Source organism: Podarcis liolepis (assembly GCF_965112155.1).
Source record: "Podarcis liolepis genome assembly, chromosome: 11".
In the NCBI taxonomy this organism is placed as follows: domain Eukaryota; kingdom Metazoa; phylum Chordata; class Lepidosauria; order Squamata; family Lacertidae; genus Podarcis; species Podarcis liolepis.
Genome location: NC_139565.1, coordinates 50,626,695 through 50,646,729, shown reverse-complemented (window position 1 = coordinate 50,646,729; position 20,035 = coordinate 50,626,695). Strand labels below are relative to the sequence as shown.

General features: G+C 43.4%; 1 protein-coding gene across 26 annotated transcripts in view; it reads left to right on the top strand.

The window, feature by feature from the left end:
• The window catches only part of NEDD4L (NEDD4 like E3 ubiquitin protein ligase), a 324,861-nt gene that overhangs the window by 286,871 nt on the left and 17,955 nt on the right, over positions 1 to 20,035 (top strand). For 15 of the 26 annotated variants that reach the window (XM_083465746.1, XM_083465736.1, XM_083465730.1 and 12 more), the window contains 6 exons: positions 3,288 to 3,488; positions 5,304 to 5,381; positions 6,946 to 7,000; positions 11,696 to 11,754; positions 16,100 to 16,165; positions 18,075 to 18,304. In XM_083465746.1, coding sequence (XP_083321872.1) covers positions 3,288 to 3,488; positions 5,304 to 5,381; positions 6,946 to 7,000; positions 11,696 to 11,754; positions 16,100 to 16,165; positions 18,075 to 18,304 — 689 coding nt within the window. Of the gene's footprint in view, positions 1 to 3,287; positions 3,489 to 5,303; positions 5,382 to 6,945; positions 7,001 to 7,089; positions 7,147 to 11,695; positions 11,755 to 16,099; positions 16,166 to 18,074; positions 18,305 to 20,035 lie in introns of all 26 variants that reach the window. The other 11 variants (XM_083465731.1, XM_083465729.1, XM_083465751.1 and 8 more) reach the window with 1 other exon arrangement.

Below are 20,035 nucleotides of genomic sequence, written 5' to 3'. Positions count from 1 at the left end.
AGGCACTTTCAATGTGATATAATTCTATTCAGTCTCTGCATTGCTGAAAACATTTCTGGTGAAGGGAAGTAATTTCCCCGTTGAAATTAATTCTTTTGAGATAATACAAAGATACCCCTTTATAATAATAAAAAGCAGTATCTTTTTTGGAGGGGGGGGGGAAACTCATTTGATGAACCACATGCAACCCCTCTCCCCATTCAGATTGGCCCAACTTTCAGATCTCCTGCTGCTTTCTGTTTTTGGACTTTCACATACTGCTGCTTTTCTAAGAAGTAATTTATTTATGAAGTATTTGCTCAAAAACCATAGGTGCACATCAGAAAAAAATAGCCAGCTACAGAATCAAAGCAAGTGAATACATTTTGTATTTTTCATTTAGCCGTTGGGGAAAATATTCATGATTCCTGTATTGTAAGTGACAGCTGGGGAGGAGGAAAGCACTGCAAGTTAAGTTTTTAGCAACTGAGTGTGACAACTTTGCACGGATTAATAATCACAGTGGATGAAACACTGAAAGGTTGAAATTGGAAGTAACAATATTTGCAATTACACAAAGTCAGATTCTCAATGTACCACATATTTAAATATCACAGCTCAGAGTGTGTTGATTAGTGTGAAAAGCTGGCATAGGAAATAGATCTGTGCACACTTAGAACACTAGACAGACCCCTTATTTGGCGCTGTGGTCTAAACCACAGAGCCTAGGGCTTGCCGATCAGAAGGTCAGTGGTTCGAATCCCCGCGACGGGGTGAGCTCCCGTTGCTCGGTCCCAGCTCCTGCCAACCTAGCAGTTCAAAAGCACATCAAAGTGCAAGTAGATAAATACTGTAGGTATCGCTCTGGTGGGAAGGTAAACGGCATTTCCGTGCGCTGCTCTGGTTCACCAGAAGTGGCTTACTCATGCTGGCCACATGACCCGGAAGCTGTACGCCGGCTCCCTCAGCCAGTAAAGCGAGATGAGCGCCGCAACCCCAGAGTCGTCCGCAACTGGACCTAATGGTCAGGGGTCCCTTTACCTTACCCCAATAGCAATCAGATTGTTGGACACCCCCTGTGCCTGGAGTGCCTGAGGGCGTCATGTGAACCCTCCTAGGAGGTTCAATATTGTCTGTATTTCATGGCTGCAGTCCTCTGGGGTTTCAGACATTCCCAGTCCAATCCCTGGAGATTGCAGGGATTGAACCTAAACCTTCTGTGTGCAAATTGGGTGCTTTACCACCAAGTTATGCCCTTTCAGTGAACAACAAGACGTGCACACAAATGAGGCCAGCATATGCAACCTTGCTTTACAAAGATAATGAGTAGTTGAAGGCACAGCTGCTTCCTTACTTTGAAAACCCGCAAATGAGGTTTCTCATTGCCAGCATTTTGTGGCAAGAAGGATTCAGATTGTGAATCCCTTTTTGCCACTTCTTTGCCTAAGCAGGCTGGGAGGCCAATGTTCAAAACCCTCGCCACCAAGAAATGGCCCACTGCTGCCAGCTTCCCAGCTCCGAACAGCTGTGCACATTATGCTTCCCTGTGTTACCACATCCGTGCGCACGCATGCTGTGTGCTCCCAATGAATGATGCGTGCGAGTCCTCATTTTAAACACATACTCTCAGATCAGGGCAAGGTCAGAAGGCACCTAAAGCAGACAGCTCAAGAAGGTATGGGTTTGGTCAGTGCCTAGGTGGGGCACTGCTTGGGATCTTCATGTCCAACTCCCAAATTTCTCCTCATATTCTGCACCCACTCCAATGTACTTCTTGTCTGCTATACAGTATACAGTCTGTCTCTTAATATGAAAGTTTAGCTCCTCTCTCTTCCTCATCACATTGTTGAGGAGAAGGTTTGTTGCTCAACAAAGTGTAACTTATATTTGAATGGCCCAGTGGTAAGATCAGGAAGGGTTTTTTGTTTTAATTGTTTTATATATGGAATTGCTTTTATTTGTTTTTGCGCTTTTCTTGTTTTACACTTGTAATTGTTCCGTTTGTTTTGTAATTGCATATTTCATTGCTGCAACCCACTTTTGGGGCCTTATGGTGAACAGCAAGTAAGAAGTCAAATAAAGAAGGGAGGGAGGGAGGGGAGAGAGGATTTGGGGCTCTGGAAAAATGGCCGGAATGAACTCCTCTCCTCAGTCTCATCCCCGCTCCCTTCTTCCTTAAAGATAAACCATTGCTTTTATTTTCCTTTTCATGCTGTGGTTTCTGAGCGTTTGGTTAAAATTGTGGCGTTATACTTGGTAAGAAAAGGCAGGCTGATGCTGTAATGCAGTGATGGCCAAACTTGGCCTTCCAGCTGTTTTGATACTACAATTCCCATCATCCCTGACTACTGGTCCTGTTACCTTGGGATGATGGGAGTTGTAGTCCCATTACATCTGGAGGGCCAAGTTTGGCCATCATTGCTCTAGTGCATTGAAATACCTATGCTGCGGATTTTGGGGTGATGGGATTGCATTGTGGTGGGTGGTGGGAGTTTTGGGTTTCTCCTCACCTGCTTCCCAAATGGGTATGCCCTCGGAAGGTGAGATTCGGGGCTTGCACTGTCTTCTGCATCTGTCTCAGCCTAACCACAATAATAACTGTGTGTGTGTGTGTGTGTGCTTATTGCACGTCCACATGTTTAAAGTGCATTAGACAAGGAATAATGGCTGATTTCCAGGCAATGGGGATGATTATGTGCTTTCAATCCTTTTATACCAAGTGAAGATCTCTGCGGTGTAGTGGTTAGTGCACTGGACTAGAACCTGGGAGACCTGGGTTCAAATCCCCATGCAGCGACATAAAGGTCCACTGGGTAACCTTGGGGCCAGTCTCTTAGCCTAACCCAGGGGCAGCAAGGTTTACCCCGCCTGGGCCGGTTCACTCCAGCGGAGGTCCCTCCATGGGCCGAATCGCATGCGTGTGAGTGCGCGCACCTGCCATTTTCGGTGTCTGCGCAGATGCGATTTCCAGTGCCGCAGAAGGGAGTCCCCACACCGCGCCGCTTTAACGCAGCGCGCAGGGACTCGCCGAGTGGGCGGCTCGGTTTGGAGGCAGCTCGTGGACTGGTTAAACGGCCCTTGTGGGCCTTTTGTGGCCCATGGGCCTTAGGTTGCTGACCCCTCTCCTAACCTACTGAACAGGGTTGTTGTGAGGATTAAATGGAGAGGCAGAGAAGAGTGCTTGCCACAGTCAGCTCCTTCGAAGTGGGATAGAAATGTAATAATGAATTAAAAAAAATTTTTTTAACCTGGCATCTTTCACACTTTAAGATGACCGTCTTGATTCTTACCGCTGCTTCTTCCCACAGGGACTGATCAAGGACTCTCCCGTGCGAAGAGCTGTGAAGGACACCCTTTCTAACCCGCAATCTCCGCAACCTTCTCCCTACAATTCTCCAAAACCACAGCATAAGTTGACACAAAGCTTCTTACCTCCTGGCTGGGAGATGCGAATAGCACCCAATGGCAGACCTTTCTTTATCGATCACAACACAAAGACCACTACATGGGTAAGAGGAATGCCAAATGTGTGCATCTCTTTTGCGGGGGACCTGGGGTGTGTGTATAGGGCTTAGCAACAGAGACCAGAAAACATATGAAAGTTGGGGTGGAAGCGGGTGGAATGGGGAGATACCACAGTATATTTCAGCAGAATTCAGTAGAGGGTAGTCTACAGGCGGCTTCTACACTTATTTCTTTTTTGAACTATCGTTTCAGCCTGTAATGTTTTTTTTCTGATCAGCTACTCCATGGAATTTTAAATATTATGTTCTCCTTAGCAGCAGCTCAGCGGACGCACATTATGCTTTAAAGCTTTTGCCCTATAACCCTATATTGTATGCTCTGTGCTGAAAATAGCCAGTTTCTCCAACTTCTCCAGTCAATTATTATTATTGTTGCTAGGCCACGGTACTTGGCATTTTAGAGAATGAATATATATATATATATATATATATATATATATATATATATATAAAAAGACATGTCCTTTCCCTAAGGAGCTTACGGTGCATTCTGAACTCATTTGCTTTGCTCTCTAGATGTCGTCTTTTACATCCAGGGATAGTTCAGTTGGTAGAGCACAATACTCTTAAATCTCAGGGTCATGGGTTTGAGCCCTTGTCGGGCAAAAGATTCCTGCGTTGCATTGGGTTTGACTAGATGACCCTCAAGGTCCCTTCCAACTCTACAATTCCATAATTCTTGTTATCTCTGTGATCTCTGCACACACAACGCCTTCTTCAAAAGCTTCTCTCTGTATCCTGCCGTGCTGCTTTCTGTTATGCTCTTATTGGCATAGAAGGCTGCCTTCATATCAAGTGGTCTAGCTAGCTAAGCATTGGTCTAGCTAGCTAAGCATTGTAAATGCTCACTGATAGCAACTCTCCCAATCCTTCTGCCTCACATTCAGCCTCCTGGGCTCCTCCAGACACCGGAAATAAATAAAAAAAGGTGTTACAATATCAGCCTGCATATCTGGCCTTCTCCAGAATAATTGAGACGGAGTGAAACTTCATAGCAGAAAATAAACTGCAAACCTCTGCCCAGCTGCATAGAACCCTGTAGGTTTTAATAGGCTGAAATCCTATCTAGTCATAAATTCATTGGGGCTTACTGCCAGCTAAGTAAGTTTAGGGTTGCAGCCCTTAGAGATATACCAAAAGCCAGGTGTGAGATTTCTAGCTATAAGGTTTGAACAAAGCCCATTACAGTGGTACCTCCGGTTACGTACTTAATTCGTTCCAGAGGTCTGTTCTTAACCTGAAACTGTTCTTAACCTGAAGCACCACTTTAACTAATGGGGCCTCCTGCTGCCGCCGCACGATTTCTGTTCTCATCCTGAAGCAGAGTTCTTAACCCAGGGTACTATTTCTGGGTTAGCGGAGTCCATAACCTGAAGCGTATGTAACCTGAAGCATATGTAACCCGAGGTACCACTGTACATTATTTAATAGGTTGCTTGAAAGTTCAGCATGCAATTTGCTAATCAGCTATGAGGAATGTTGTTTTCATGGGAAGGGGGAAGAAGCTAAAACAGTTGCACGAGTTACTGTTGAAAACGGTTTGCATCTGCTCATTTGAACTATGCACTCCTAAAGAAAACATTCCTTCAAAATAGTTGTGTACGTGGTTTGCGTTACACCGCAAATGCAATAGTGGGTTGCAAGGTTCAGTATACAAAATGACTACTTCTTCTCTGAATCAAAGAATTCGTGAAGAAATGGCTTTGATAGGAGAGGCCCGAGTAAAGATTTAAATATGAAATGGATGTGTGTGCAGATCCAAGCTATGGCGTTCTTACAGCAACTTGCTTGCAATTACAGGAAGATCCGCGGCTGAAATTCCCAGTGCACCTGCGTTCAAAAGCTGCTTTAAACCCTAATGACTTAGGTCCCCTTCCTGTAAGTATCCACCTTCATATGTTTGTACAGTTTGATCTAGACGCTTGCTGCATGTGTGGATAGATTTGTGTGCGGTGGCGGTTGTGTCTGTTGTACCTGCTGCTTTACTGTGAACAAAAACGTGTCCCCCAGAGTCTTTCTAACAGCACTTTTGAAGTGTCCAGTCACTTGACTGCTTGGCTGCGATGCCTGCCCATTCAGCTGTGGCATACGAAAGGACAAACGTAGCCTTCGCTGAAGGTTAAATCACTGCACAGTCTCTGGATTGGGTTTTAAAGTTAGGTTTTAAAGAGAGGGAAGACTTGAAAATATCATCATTAGGGAATATGACTCATTTCATAATACATTCTCAGCCTGCTGATGGAGATATGTATATATGTACATATTATTCTCCCCTGTTCTTTCATAGGCCTTCTCAAATCCAGCTTAATGGCTGGATTCTTTTCTGCAGCGTGAACAGAGAGTCTGCTTCGTGGCTTTAATTTACACGAGTAAATGACAACTTTGCATTTCAGACTGTCCTCTGAGAGGCAGACAATTTGTAGGATTGTAGGAAGATGCCACTGGTTTGCATTCTGGTAATAAGAAACAAGAGAACCGATTTTGTTGCTCTCAGCGGTCTCTTCCCCCACCCCAACACACATATTATGTTTACCTCCTGGGAAAAGCTGTGTTGTGTTCCATTTGTACGTGCCCCTATTCTAAAGGCTAAGAATAAAACTATTCTAAGAAGCTGCCTTAACATGGAGTCAGAATGTGGGTTTATCCTTAGCGCCATACGGTCGTAACTCGGCTCCCGAACGCCTTGGGAGTCAAATGTTCCAGCTCCTGAACAGTCGAGAACCGGAAGTGAGTGTTCCTGTTTTCGAATGTTCTTTTGGAAGCCGAACATCCGACGAGGCTTCCGCGGCTTCCAATTGGCTGCAGGAGCTTCCTGCAGCCAACCAGAAGTCAAATGTTTCGGAAGTCAAATGGACTTCCGGAACGGATTCTGTTTGACTTCCGAGGTACGACTGTACTGTCAGTTCTGACTGCAAGCAGCCCTCCCACACCAAAAGCATTTCTGAGCCCTGCTCCCTGAGAGTAGAGAAGCCAGGGGCCGAATCTGGAACCTTCAGGTTGCAGCGCATGCCCTCTCTGTCTTTCTCAACTCTGGCAATGTTGACTGCAATGGAGGCTTCGTTGTTGGGAACACCTGTGTCCAGACCTAGAATCCATTCATTCTCCAGGAATGAAAGCAGCTTCTGTTTGGCTTGGACATTCTCCCTGTCCGTTGGTTTGATGGGAAAGAACCAGATTCACATATCACCATTTGGTATGCGCAATCTGGTTCCCTTCTCTGGAATAGGTGGTACCCATTGTGTGCAAGAGAGCAATGCGTTCCTCGGATCGCACATGGCTCAGAATGCAAAACCGAACCTCAGAACCAACGTGGAGCGTTCTTAAAGGGAGAAGAAGATAGGTTTGCCTGCTTGAAATAAGTGCACATTAGTACATCAATAAATATTAATTCTCCTGCTGATGTTGTTTTGTTTATTTGTTTATTTTTGTTCTTTAATTACAGCCTGGTTGGGAGGAAAGGATACATTTGGATGGAAGAACGTTTTATATAGACCATAGTAAGTAGGCACACAGCTTCTACAGCAAGTAGATGAAGGGAGGTAATCAATATCGAAGTGAAAGCTTTGTAATTTTACTCTTCATTTAGGAAGCCAGGTGTTGATATGTGGCGACATTCATACCCGAGAATTAGTGCCTTCCTACGGTACTGTATAATTCACCAAAAGCTTGCTTTTAATTGGCTCATCAAGCTTTGTCCCTATTTGATCTTGTGAAGCATTAACATTTCTTCTTTGTGGTTGTTTTTGTTGAACTTCTTTGGATTTTTTTTATTTTTTGGTGTTGTGGATGGATCCCATGGCTTATATGCACTTATTAATAAACGAAAGCACACTCTAGGAATAGAAAATAAGATGAGAAAAAAAATAATGATGTAGCCACGAGTCTGTCTATGTAGGCAGTGGAAGAAATTTTCAATAGAATCTTCCCCCCCACAAATTACTCAAAGAAGGTCTTGGGGCAACGCCAGTTCTGACCTTATTTTCTATTTGTGGCATGTTAATCTTGCACTCTCCCTGTTAATCTCTCTACACTTCTGTTCCTTGAAGTTCCAGTGTAAATGGTGTTTCATTGTAGACCCTGTCCTATTACAGCACCTCTGAACAAGTGTGTGGGTCTTTGTTGTGTTTTGACTATCAACTGGCAACAGAAATAATTTGTTCTTCCGCTGGGCTGGGAGTGTTTGTGATTTTTTTTCTTTATATCTTCATGAATACATATTGCTCATTAAATATCTTCTTGAGATTAAAAAAAGGGGGAAACAGAAGAAAGTAGTATTGAACTTGTAAAATTAACTTTTGTTTAAAAAAAAAATCAATGTGCCATTGTTGTGTTCTATGTTTTCCTTGGAACTCCATAGAATTAACCACTATAAGTATCCATAGTTGTATGGTGCCAGGTTTTTATTCTCAGTTAAACTGCTTGCGTAAAGTAGTTTAAGTATTTTGCAAGTGCATGAATACCTTTTAAGTAGTATCGTGGCTTTAGTATAAGGAATAGAATTCATACACTTTCAGAACTAGATTGGCCCATTTGGGGGGGGGGAGAACGCCTGTATTTAACTAAGAAACTGAAGCTTAAAGTCGCCAGTTACCCCTTAATTCTGTGTATCTTCCACCTGTTCCAGTATAATATGTTTTCAGTGCTGAAGCTTGGGGTACACTGCATCCTAAGCATTGATCTGTTGCCACTCTCAATCCTAAATAACTGCTTTTTGTGGCAGCCCCAGGAATACATGGTACCCCAAGCATCAAAATCTGGGTACAGGGTGATGAAATGGTCGTTTGCCGTCGCCAAGGCTTTAAAACCAACTCACTCCCATGTTGAGCATAATATTCCTGCATTGCCTGAGGTTGGAGTACATTCGACCCCTTCCAGCTCTACAGTTCTATGATTCTATTATTCCTTATGAGTGTTGGAAGTTCTCAGGAGGCTACTTCATACCTATGGTCCCTTAAGTAAGCCACATGCATACACAGCTGTGCCATGGAATCATAGAATTTGTAGAGTTGGAATGGGATCCCAAGGATCATCTAATCCAACCCTTTGCAATGCAAAGAATCTCAGCTAAAACGTCCATGGCAGATGTCCATCCAACCTCTGCTTAAAAACCTCCAAGGAAGGAGAGAGTTCTATACTGGCTGAAGCAAGAGTGTTGGCTCCAATGGCTGTTCCAGTTCTCCTGCTAGAACCAGGCTCCATAGTTTGTCCTGGGGCACCCACCCACCCGCCCGATACCATGAGCTACTGCTTAACACAGGCAAGTCCAAAGACCCTTTTGGGGGCTTAATCTGGGCCGCTGGTCGGTTTAATCCAACCCCTGTGGCAGTTTATTTCCTGGGCTAAAACACTTTAAAAAAACCTCGAAAACCCAAAAGAAAGCTCAACAACTTCAAAAAGGTCAACAACTTTGGTTGGTCCTCACAGTCCTTCACTTCATCAAATCTGGCCCCTTTGAAAAAAGTTTGGACACCACTGGCTTAGCAGATGACTTTTTATTCTCAGACATTTCCAAATTCATTGAAACCATGAAGGGCTTTTAAGGCTTTCTCCCCCCCCCCCCCACAAAATTGTAGCTGTCAAACTTCCGAGATACATCTTTTTTTAAAAAAACAAACACAAGGATGTTTATTTCAGTCAAAGCCCTTCTTTGCTTCCATCAGTTTCAAGTAACTCTGCCTACTTTACCAATCGGCAAAGGGCAGAAATTGAGCCCTTTGCAGTTTCTCTGTGATAAAGCTGTCCTCAGTTTCTGAAAGGTCAAGCAGTGCAGAAAACGTTGCCGTGTTCGTATAGTGTATGCTTCCAACCACACCGTTGTGCAGTGATTTCTTTTGCAAATAAATAAATATTACTGCTGGGGGCCGCTCAGAGTGGCTGGAGAAACCTAGCCAGATGGGCAGGGTATAAATAACAAAATTATTATTATTATTATTATTATTATTATTATTATTATTAAAAAAACAACATACATTTATGCTTAAAGAAGCCACATCAGTGAGCTCTATGGTCAAGTTATTTTACAAGTCCTGCCATGATTCCCACCCCCTAATTTTGTGTGTTTGTGGGCTGCCAAAAGGGTATATTGTTTCTGAGAGCCTAAAATTGCACTTGTGTTCTGTTATCACTTAACGTGTGTTAGATAGTACAAGTTTGTAAATACGTTCCCAAAGGCAATGCTTTCCTACTTATGACTACTATTGCTGCAGTTTTTGAACTTTAAAAGAGCCCCAAATAATCCCCAGGACTGTTAGCTCAGTTGGTAGAGCATGAGGCTCTTAATCTCAAGTCCTGGGTTTGAGTCCCGCGTTGGGCAAAAAGATTTCAGGGGGTTGGACTAGATGACTCTTGTGGTCCCTTCCAACTCTACAATTCTATGATTCTGTGTTCCCCCCTAGTTCAGTATTTACAATTGCTTGCTTGTATTAGGACTCTCAAAGGGACGCGGGTGGTGCCGTGGGTTAAACCACAGAGCCTAGGATTTGCCGATCAGAAGGTCGGCGGTTCGAATCCCCACGACGGGGTGAGCTCCCGTTGCTCGGTCCCTGCTCCTGCCAACCTAGCAGTTCGAAAGCATGTCAAAGTGCAAGTAGATAAATAGGTACCGCTCTGGCGGGAAGGTAAACGGCGTTTCGGTGCGCTGCTCTGGTTCACCAGAAACGGCTCAGTCATGCTGGCCACATGACCCGGAAGCTGTACACCGGCTCCCTCGGCCAATAAAGCGAGATGAGTGCCGCAACCCCAGAGTCGGTCATGACTGGACCTAATGGTCAGGGGTCCCTTTACCTTTACCTATTAGGACCCTCGTGTCACCCTTTGGAAGGCTAGAAGGCCTCGTGCCTTAAGCTGCTTCACGAACGCAACAGGATGGCAAAAGGATATTAAGGAAAGCTTCTCCACTCTTTTACACATAGGCTTGCAACATAAATCAGCCTCGTCACACTGCAGCCACCCCAGCTTCGGTGTACCCCAAAACATACAAACACATTCCTTCTAAAGGGTTGCACAGACCTGTACACAGTCTTAATGTGTGACACGCACCCAAACAAAAAACAGACACAGTCACCTTAGACACTGAGAGCACCCATATATAAATGAAGTCTCTGCATTTCAGAGTCTTGATTTAAAGTCTATATGGGCTTGTGAGAACTTCAGACATAGGAGTTGACCTTGCCAGCATCCTAAATGGCACTTTTACCTCCAGGTTGGGAAGCCTAAGGCCGTTGAGGAATGTTCCTCATATACACAGTGGTCAGATTCCAGACCCAGGACAGGCCACAAAATATAATTGTGCTGAGAGAGGGAGATTTTATATATACATATTCCTAAATTTTCTCTATGTGAGCAGGAGATACCTTTATAATTTATGCCATAGGTTCTGAAATGCCTTTCTTCTTCACAAAGCTGTTTCCCAACACATACAGCCCTCTTGTCTTCATCTAGCTTTCTCCCCAACAGTGCATATACCCCAATAGCTGCCTGCTCCAGGTTTTTTCCTTTTCTCTCTCTCTCCACTAGGATTGTCTCCCATGCGCTATGCAATAGCAGGACAGCTTTAAAAAACCTATAACTGAATTGATATTTTAAGGGTTCTAATTAAGTCTACTCTGAATTTGACAAACAAACAAAACAAATTAAACAGGTTTAATTTCTAACCTCCTCCATTCTCTAGGGCTTTACCCACCCCACTCTTTCCCTCTAGCATTTCATTCCAGCCGTCCGCCCTGACATTTATGAGCTAGTGGGATAGCCCTAATGTCTATCCCGGAAGTAGTTTTTAAATAAGTCATCCTCAGAGAAACATAGAATCCATTTGCATTGTAAATTTAGTCAGGTGTTTGGAGCAGTTCATTAGTCTGCATTTTTGCATATCTAATCTGAGCGGAAGACAAATTATAAATCCCTGGAAAGAGGGGTTTATAATTTGTATATGTGATACTATAAAGTCTGTTAACTAATGAAGTGCTAGATTATAGATGGTAGCTGCATTTTTGAATGGATGTTTCCCACTAAACAGTTGTGATGGGGGATTTAATGGATGGGGTGTACATAATTCCCCCCCTAACACTGCAGAATGTAGTTATAAAGAGATAGGCAAGAAGAGGAATGTTTTGTTGTTGTTTTAAATCTCAGTTTGGATGTAAAAAGAATTCTGGAAGAGAATTTATGTTGCGGTTTCTCTTGTTAACTTACAGATAATAAAATTACCCAGTGGGAAGACCCCAGACTGCAGAATCCTGCTATTACTGGTCCAGTAAGTACTGAATGGAGAGTTTTGTATAAATTTGAGTTGAGGCATCTGTGATTGGCAGCTGTCACCCTGAGGATCATTGTGAGCAAAATAGTCCTGCTTGCTTTGAAGGAAAACTGCCCACCCACTTTTCTCATTATCGGCTCTTGGCTTCTTTTTCATCATCTGTTCATCAGCCAATCATATCAATACCTATTCAGGGGGCTCGATTCCACTACACACAAGCAATTCTGCTAGTGCAACAAACCTTTTCTTCCACTTCTCCAGTGCCCTCTGTGCTACCTGCAATTGGCTTTTAAGGGTGTTGGGAGTTCCCCCCAGAATAGTGGGATGGGGTGGGGAGCAGAGGGAGAATTGTTCCATCTGGCAAGCTGCAAAGCTTGCACCGATAGAGCAATTGCCATTAAATTCGTCCTGGAGTTTCCAAAGCCACCTTGGGGGTTAGCAGATGAAAAAGAGAGGTGGTGCTGTGCATGTCAACTGCATACTGGTGGCACTCCAGATGAAATGACCGAATGACTCCTTGCAGCAATTTAATACAGATACTTAGAAGCATGGAGGACAAGATGGAACCTTGAGGCATGAAATGGAGCAAAAAGTCCCCCAGCACCATGTTGTGAAGCCCATTCCCCCCAGAAAGGACCATTTCCATTATAACCCGATGCCTCCAGCTCAAGAGAGGAGGCGCAGATACCATAGTAAGTGGTATCAAACAGGGTTGTATTTTGCCAATTCATTCCCTAGTGTAAGAGTGACTCAAAATAAAACTAGAAGCCAGACTGGAACACATCCAATAAATAATATCATCCAAGACTGCCTATAGACATGAGAGAGCAGGCACCTTCTCCAATCCCTTCCTCAGAAAGTGGTAGTTTGGATACTGGGTGAAAATTATCCAAACTAGAACTAGAGAAAAAAGCAGAGACATCACCTTGCCAACAAAGGTCAATATAGTTAAAGCTATGGTTTTCCCAGTAGTGATGTATGGAAGTGAGAGCTGGACCACAGAGAAGGCTGATCGCCAAAGAATTGATGCTTTTGAATTGTGGTGCTGGAGGAGACTCTTGAGAGTCCCATGCACTGCAAGAAGATCAAACCTATCCATTCTGAAGGAAATCAGCCCTGAGTGCTCACTGGAAGGACAGATCCTGAAGCTGAGGCTCCAATACTTTGGCCACCTCATGAGAAGAGAAGACTCCCTGGAAAAGACCCTGATGTTGGGAAAGATGGAGGGCACAAGGAGAAGGGGACGACAGAGGACGAGATGGTTGGACAGTGTTCTTGAAGCTACAAACATGAGTCTGACCAAACTGCGGGAGGCAGTGGAAAACAGGAGTGCCTGGCGTGCTCTGGTCCATGGAGTCACGAAGAGTCGGACATGACTAAATGACTAAACAACAAAAAAACTATAGAGTTGAAAAAGGACCCTGGTAGTGATCTTCCCACTTAATGTAGGAGCCGACAATGCAGGGTGCAACCACTCTGTCTGTGACAGGTGTCTAGCCTCTGCTTAAATACCTCCATCAAAGGAGAGCTTTCTCCTTTGCCTGTTAAAGCAGAGTGGAACTTGGCTTTTCGAACAGTGGCCAACTTCATCAGGGCAACTGGGAACAAGCTTGCACTCAAAGATGCATTGGCAACCTCTGAGGTCTGGATGGAAAACCCAACTCTGCCTGATTTTAATAAACATGAAGAGCCAAGGATCCATTTTGCAAGTGCTCAGATCCTCAGGCTACACGAGCTGGAAAGAATCCTCAGTAACAGATGTCTGTAAAAGTGGACTGAACCTTCTGTTTATTTTATTCTAACTGCAATCATGTGCTCCCCACAGTCTTTGTTCTTTGTTTCTTGAGAGAGAGAGAGTGAGAGAGAGAGAGAGTGTGTGTATAACACGACCAGATGATATCCCGGCAGGATCTATCTGCTTCTAATAAGAGTATACAGTTAGATTGCACTGCCATGCCTAACTATATATAACAAATACAGCAGTCAGAAGCTTGCAGAGCTTAAACCAAGGGAACTGGTTTGTTATCCCAAGCTTTTTTTTTTGGGGGGGGGTGCAATTGTCTAGAAAGCATGAGACAGGGTGGTGGATTTTTTCAGTTTGTGGCAACTGTTAATCTTGTAATTAATCGTAGTTTTTCTTTTTCAAAACAAATGCTCTTTGGCAGTTAATCAGTTGCTTGTCTTGAACCCCTAAATAGTTAGAATGATTGTGTGGGCAAGAGGACCCTTAATACTTCCAGCTGGGCAAGCTTTTTAAAGTATTATTTTTTGGTCAGGTTTCTAGTACCTGTGTATATGGGATATAGGATTGGTGAGAGCAGCCGTTAGCTCAGGAAGATTTTGTTTTGGCCCTCTTCTGTTATGATTCTGCTTCTCTATATTGTCTTGCTTGCTGATTGATTTATGGCGTTTAATTGTACTCTACTGTGTATTTTGTTGCAATATGCTGTTCATTATATTTTGGTTCTTTGGGCTGAAGACCGGGATTTAAATAACAACAACATCCTCCCATCTTTCAGAGTCAACCTAAAACAGTTTTTAAAAAACAGACAAGGAATACTTAAAGGGTTGGGAAGAGGGGGTTATGTTTGTCCTTGGCATAGAAGCAATTTTGCTTGGGTGCTGCTGACAGGCTGGTTGTGACAGTTGCCGAGACAATGGATGTGATTATTTTGGTACCACATAAATGTTGGGTGATGATGATGATCAGGTCAACAAATGTGTGTAACTGGAACAGGTTGACTGATGGCACGGTGTCAGGATACCGTTTCAAATCAGGCATAAAAGAAAACAGTTGAAGTTATGACAGTGGAGAACTTCCAACATTTGCTGTAATTCAAACTCACAAAATCTGAAGGAGCCAACTTCCTCTTGGCATCTTATCACACTATGGCTTCTTTGTAGAGTTCAAGAATGTCTTAATTCCTTCCCCAAGAAAACCAATCCGTCTCCTGATTTTAAAAAATATTATTTCAGTTCCCTGAAGAGAAATTTTAACTTGGCGACCGTACAGCCATCTTATCCACGTGAATATCCTTTGTCGATATTCATTTTATATTTGGGGACCTGGAATTTCTCTTTTAAAATGCCGGATTGTAGAGTGTGGCGCTTTGGTGAGTAAACATCCCCTTCCAAAAAGCGTTTCGTCTCCTGAGAAAACTGCGTTAGCAAACAGATGGATGCTTCCAGCTTCATCAGGCCTGGAAGGAGCCTGTTTCATCTGTGCTTCCTTCTGTTCTTCTGGATCGATGTCAGACCAGCTTTTCCTTCCCCAATCCGATAAAACTCTTTTCCTGGTCCACAAGATGATTTTTAACCTTTGTTAAATAATAATAATAAGCATTTCCAAGGCAGCAGGAAATGTGCTCGTAACCCACCATCACTCCAGTGCTATGAGTGAAGGAGCACTTGGCTATATTTCTTAATTTGGCATGCCTGATAAATAAGACCGATTATTTGGGCATTAGAAAAATTGAGATTTGGAATACAGTGGTACCTCGGTTTACTAACTTAATATGTTCCGGAAGTCCATTCTTAAACTGAAACCGTTCTTAAACCGAGGCGCACTTTCCCTAATGAGGTCTCCTGCCACCAGTGCCCTTCCACCGTTCGACTTCCATTCTTAGACTGAGGTAAAGTTCACAAACCAGGACACTACTTCCGATTTTGCGGAGTTCGTAAACCGAATAGTTTGTAAACAGAGCTGTTCTTAAACCGATGTACCACTATATTTATAATGGGGTGACAAGAGAGAATCTGTGGGAAAGGCCCAAACAGGCCAATGGTTTAAAAATAGATGCATATTCCTTCAAATGTCCGGAATGTCCTAAGGTTGTAATCGCAAACACATATTCTAGGAAGCGTCTAGTTGAATTCAGTAGGACTCCAGTTCCTGACGCCTCTTTTTTTTACCACAATTTCCATTCTTGACTATATGGCCAGCCAGAGAAGTCCCATTATTTTGGGGTAATGACTTGGATCCCAAGATTAGCCCACTACAGAGGAAGTTCCAAGACAAAAATCCCCACTCGGCCACTGTCTCTCAGAGTGATCGATCTCACAGGATCCTCGTGAGGATAAAATTTGGGTGGGTGGAGAGCCTCGCATGTTGCTCTGCATTCCTTGCAGGAATAATGAGATGGAAGCAATAACAACCACCACAACCACCACCACGATCATGGGCTGCTTGAAGAGAAGCCATAGTTGTTGGCTAGCTTTGGGGTGAATGAATTGTGCAGGGCATGAAACGGAAGGGGCAAAGGAAGGGAGGTGGAAGCAAAGTGCCAGGGAACATTTTCCGTTGATGCTTCTTGCTAACATATAGCACTTGCCTTTCTTCCAGGCTGTTCCGTATTCCAGAGAATTTAAGCAGAAGTACGACTACTTCAGGAAGAAGTTAAAGAAACCAGTAAGTATGGTTGGAGCTGATAGTCTTCGGAGAGGGAATCATAGAAGTGTGGAGTTGGAAGGAACCAGGGGTACCAACTTGAATATTACTATTTTTTGAGGGGGGTTGATGATGCGTGATGTGGTGTGCAGGGGCTGGGAGGAGCCAGGCAGTGGTGGCTGGGAGGGTGCTGGACTTAACACACAGTCCTCTTTCCAGCAATATCCCAGTGCTTATCTTGCAAACTTGCCCTTTTAATTGTTCAATCATGGCAAAGGGTCCTGTTTCCAAAAAGGACTGGGTAGGGTGGAGGGTTCTGATCTCTCCACCATTTTTAATTGTTCTCTAAGATGTGGAGGGGGAGGGAAAGGGGGGAAAATGAAGATAAAGGGTATTCTTCAGCCCTTCCTAATACTCAAGCACACACCTCCACCCATCCCCCATAAGCATGGCTTCACGGGGGGGTGGCACTTTCCTGTTTCACCTCCGGTGGCAAAATGGAGGGGCCAACCCTGGAAGCATTGCCTAACAATTAGCATTCTCAAGATGCTGGTCCTGTGCAATTTAGTGTGCAAGTAGATTTTCAAGTTTTCTTAAAGTGGAGTCTATAGCTCTGCACATACCTGTGTGAAGTAGTTTCCCCCTTCCATTGAAATGAATGGAGATGGTTTGTGAACTGGAGAGAGATGCAAACCTGAGCTTATGAGCCTCCACAAAATCATTGGGTAAGGTAGATAAACTGTAGTCCAAATTAAATGTTAACTACATTTAAGATATGAAGCGCGGGTGGCACTTTGGGTCCACAGAGCCTAGGACTTGCCAATCAGAAGGTCAGTGGTTCGAATCCCTGTGACGGGGTGAGCTCCCATTGCTTGGTCCCTGCTCCTGCCAGCCTAGCAATTCGAAAGCACGTCAAAGTGCAAGTAGATAAATAGGTACCACTCCGGCGGGAAGGTAAATGGAGTTTCCGTGCACTGCTCTGGTTCACCAGAAGCGGCTTAGTCATGCTGGCCACATGACCCAGAAGCTGTACGCCGGCTCCCTCTGCCAATAAAGCGAGATGAGCACCGCACGCAACCCCAGAGTCAGCCATGACTGGACCTAAAGGTCAGGGGTCCCTTTACCTTTACATTTAAGATCTGTTGTTTGTAGCAGAACTTTAAATGGGATTTTGCCTATTATTTATATTTACATTTATCGTGGCTCTTTTGTAGTCCAGGACTCAAGGCAACTTACATAAATTGGTTGCAAGTTAGACCTCCATCGAAATCAGTGTTTAAGGTTAACATATTACCAATTTTAAAAAATGTGATAATGATGTAGCTGAGGGACTTTTAGAATATTAGATGCACATTTCCGGCACATGTTTACATACAGCAGGTGATAGCTATATGTGAACCCCCCACCCCACCGAAATCTTATGATGAAGGGAGGTATATAAATTTAATAAATGGAAATAAACTAATAAACAAAATCATACTAAGATATCAGTGGGCTTACGTTACTCAGTGGGTCTCACCCAGAATCTCTGGCCCCATCTAGTGCAGGGAATCAGAGTAGGTGCACACTGAAATACCATTTTAGCTCAAATGTGAATTGTACAACATTTAGCATCATGGACTGAACTATCCTTGTTGCTCAAAGCTAACCCTGTTCCCAATTTTCAGCAAAAGATCCCTGGAACCTATAAAAATACTTCTTTTCATTCCTTACACTTTTCCCAGTCAATATTATATCAAAGGACTATATTATCAATGTGTTTTCAAACCACCTCTAAATGGGCTGCGTTTGGCCACCATATATCATAGAAGAGGACATTGTGTCCGATTTTACGCTCTTAAGTGTTTTATCCCCTCTTAATGATACAAGCAGGGAACGATAAGTTAAATGCATTCAGCCCAGCGACTGAAATACTTTTCTCTCCCCAAAGGCTGATATACCAAACAGATTTGAGATGAAACTCCACAGAAATAACATTTTTGAAGAATCGTATAGAAGAATCATGTCGGTGAAGAGACCAGACGTGTTGAAAGCCAGGCTCTGGATAGAGTTTGAGTCGGAAAAGGGCCTTGACTATGGCGGTGTGGCCAGAGAATGGTTCTTCCTGTTGTCCAAAGAAATGTTCAATCCGTATTATGGCCTCTTTGAATATTCAGCAACGTAAGTTCATCATATACAAAGTGTTTTCCCTTTTATTGTCTTATAATTCAATACACTCGAAGACCTGCCAGGGAGTTTGTTTTATCTTTTCTGTCTTTGAATGTGCGTTTTTGTTTTTGTGCAAAAATAATTTGGTTATTGAGCTGAATATGAAGATGTATTGTACTATACTTTGAGCAGTTCACTTTACCAAAGATTGCTGCACATGATCGATCTCCCTTGGCTTCTCCTGCTTTTCCTTGCCTGGGTAAATTAAGTAGTCTGATTTCAATTTGCTGGAAAGATTTTCCTTCCCACCTACACAGAATTAATGGGGGCTGACTCCTTGCGCTGGACCTCGCTTTGTACAGATAACTTGCACCCTGTGTGCATTTAACTTGTGTGCATTCAGCTTTATGTGCTTGCAAAAAGAAGTTTATAAATTAAAAGGGAGTAGAAAGGGGCGGGTGTCTGGAGAAAAAGATTCTGGGAATCCTATCTGCCATTGAGCCCAATGTTTTTAGACTACACGGGATTTTGGCTTTATGTGCTGCTCACGGAATGTAACCCCAGCCTAAGTTGACAGTCGCCATGAGTTGCTACTGCTAGATGAGGCACTCCCAAACTTGACCCTCCAGATATTTTGGGACTACAATCCCCATCATCGCTGACCACTGGTCCTGTTAGCTAGGGATGATGGGAGTTGTAGTCCCAAAGTATCTGGAGGGCCGAGTTTGGGGGTGCCTGTGCTAGATGATCGAGCAATTCTAAAGTGACACCTGGGGATGGAAGCCAAGTGTTAAAACACAGTTTAGGGGAGAAGGCAGATACCTGGTGTAGAACAAAACATCCCAGTGTTTCTCTCCAAAATCAAGAGGGGTAGGGAGTGTTTGCACGTTTGCGGTACTGTTTATAGTTATCCTCTCGCAATGTTACAAAAAGATATTCCCTTCCACTTATTGGAATGGATTTTCAAACAACAACAACAACAACAACAACAACAACAATAATAATAATTGGAAGCAGCTGATAAATGAATGGATAAATACATTTTTTTAAAAAAATTAAAAGACGGCTTGTGGGTGTGGAGAGCTAAGACCAGTGGTTCAGCCAGCATTTGATTTGGTGCTATTCATATTTGTATTTTCACCCAATGGCTGTTTTTTTCTGTTCCACCCATCTATACCTTTATTGTTGTTGTTAGTTTGTTGAATTTGTATATCGCCCTTCACCCAACGATCCCAGCGCAGTTCACAACAGAAAACAGAAAAATACAAAATGAGAATACAAAATACATAATAAAAACAGGACAGTAACTCCCCTCCCACAAATACATAGAATATGAATCGGCCGAATGCCTGATTGAAGACCTTTAGTATTCATTCCTTTTATAACTCTTCCCCACTCATGAGACAAAAAATAAAAAACCAAATGTAAAGATAGAACCATAAAAACTACGTTCATATCCAGAGATGATACCTGGACATTTACAAGGCCTTGCTTAGCTAAGTAGCCAGAGAAAGAGGAGTGGTCATAACTGAAGGATGGAACACTTGCTTGGCTTGCAGAAGGTCCCTCATTCAGTTGTTGGCATCTGCAGTTCACAGGATCTCAGGTAGCAGTGCTGTAAAAAGAAGTCTCAATAACATCATGGCATTAAAAACAGGAGTGATTCACATTTATGCCCTTTACCAAAGGTAATATGAGGGAACCTTAATTATAATTGCTCCCTCTCTTTGGTTTCACACAATC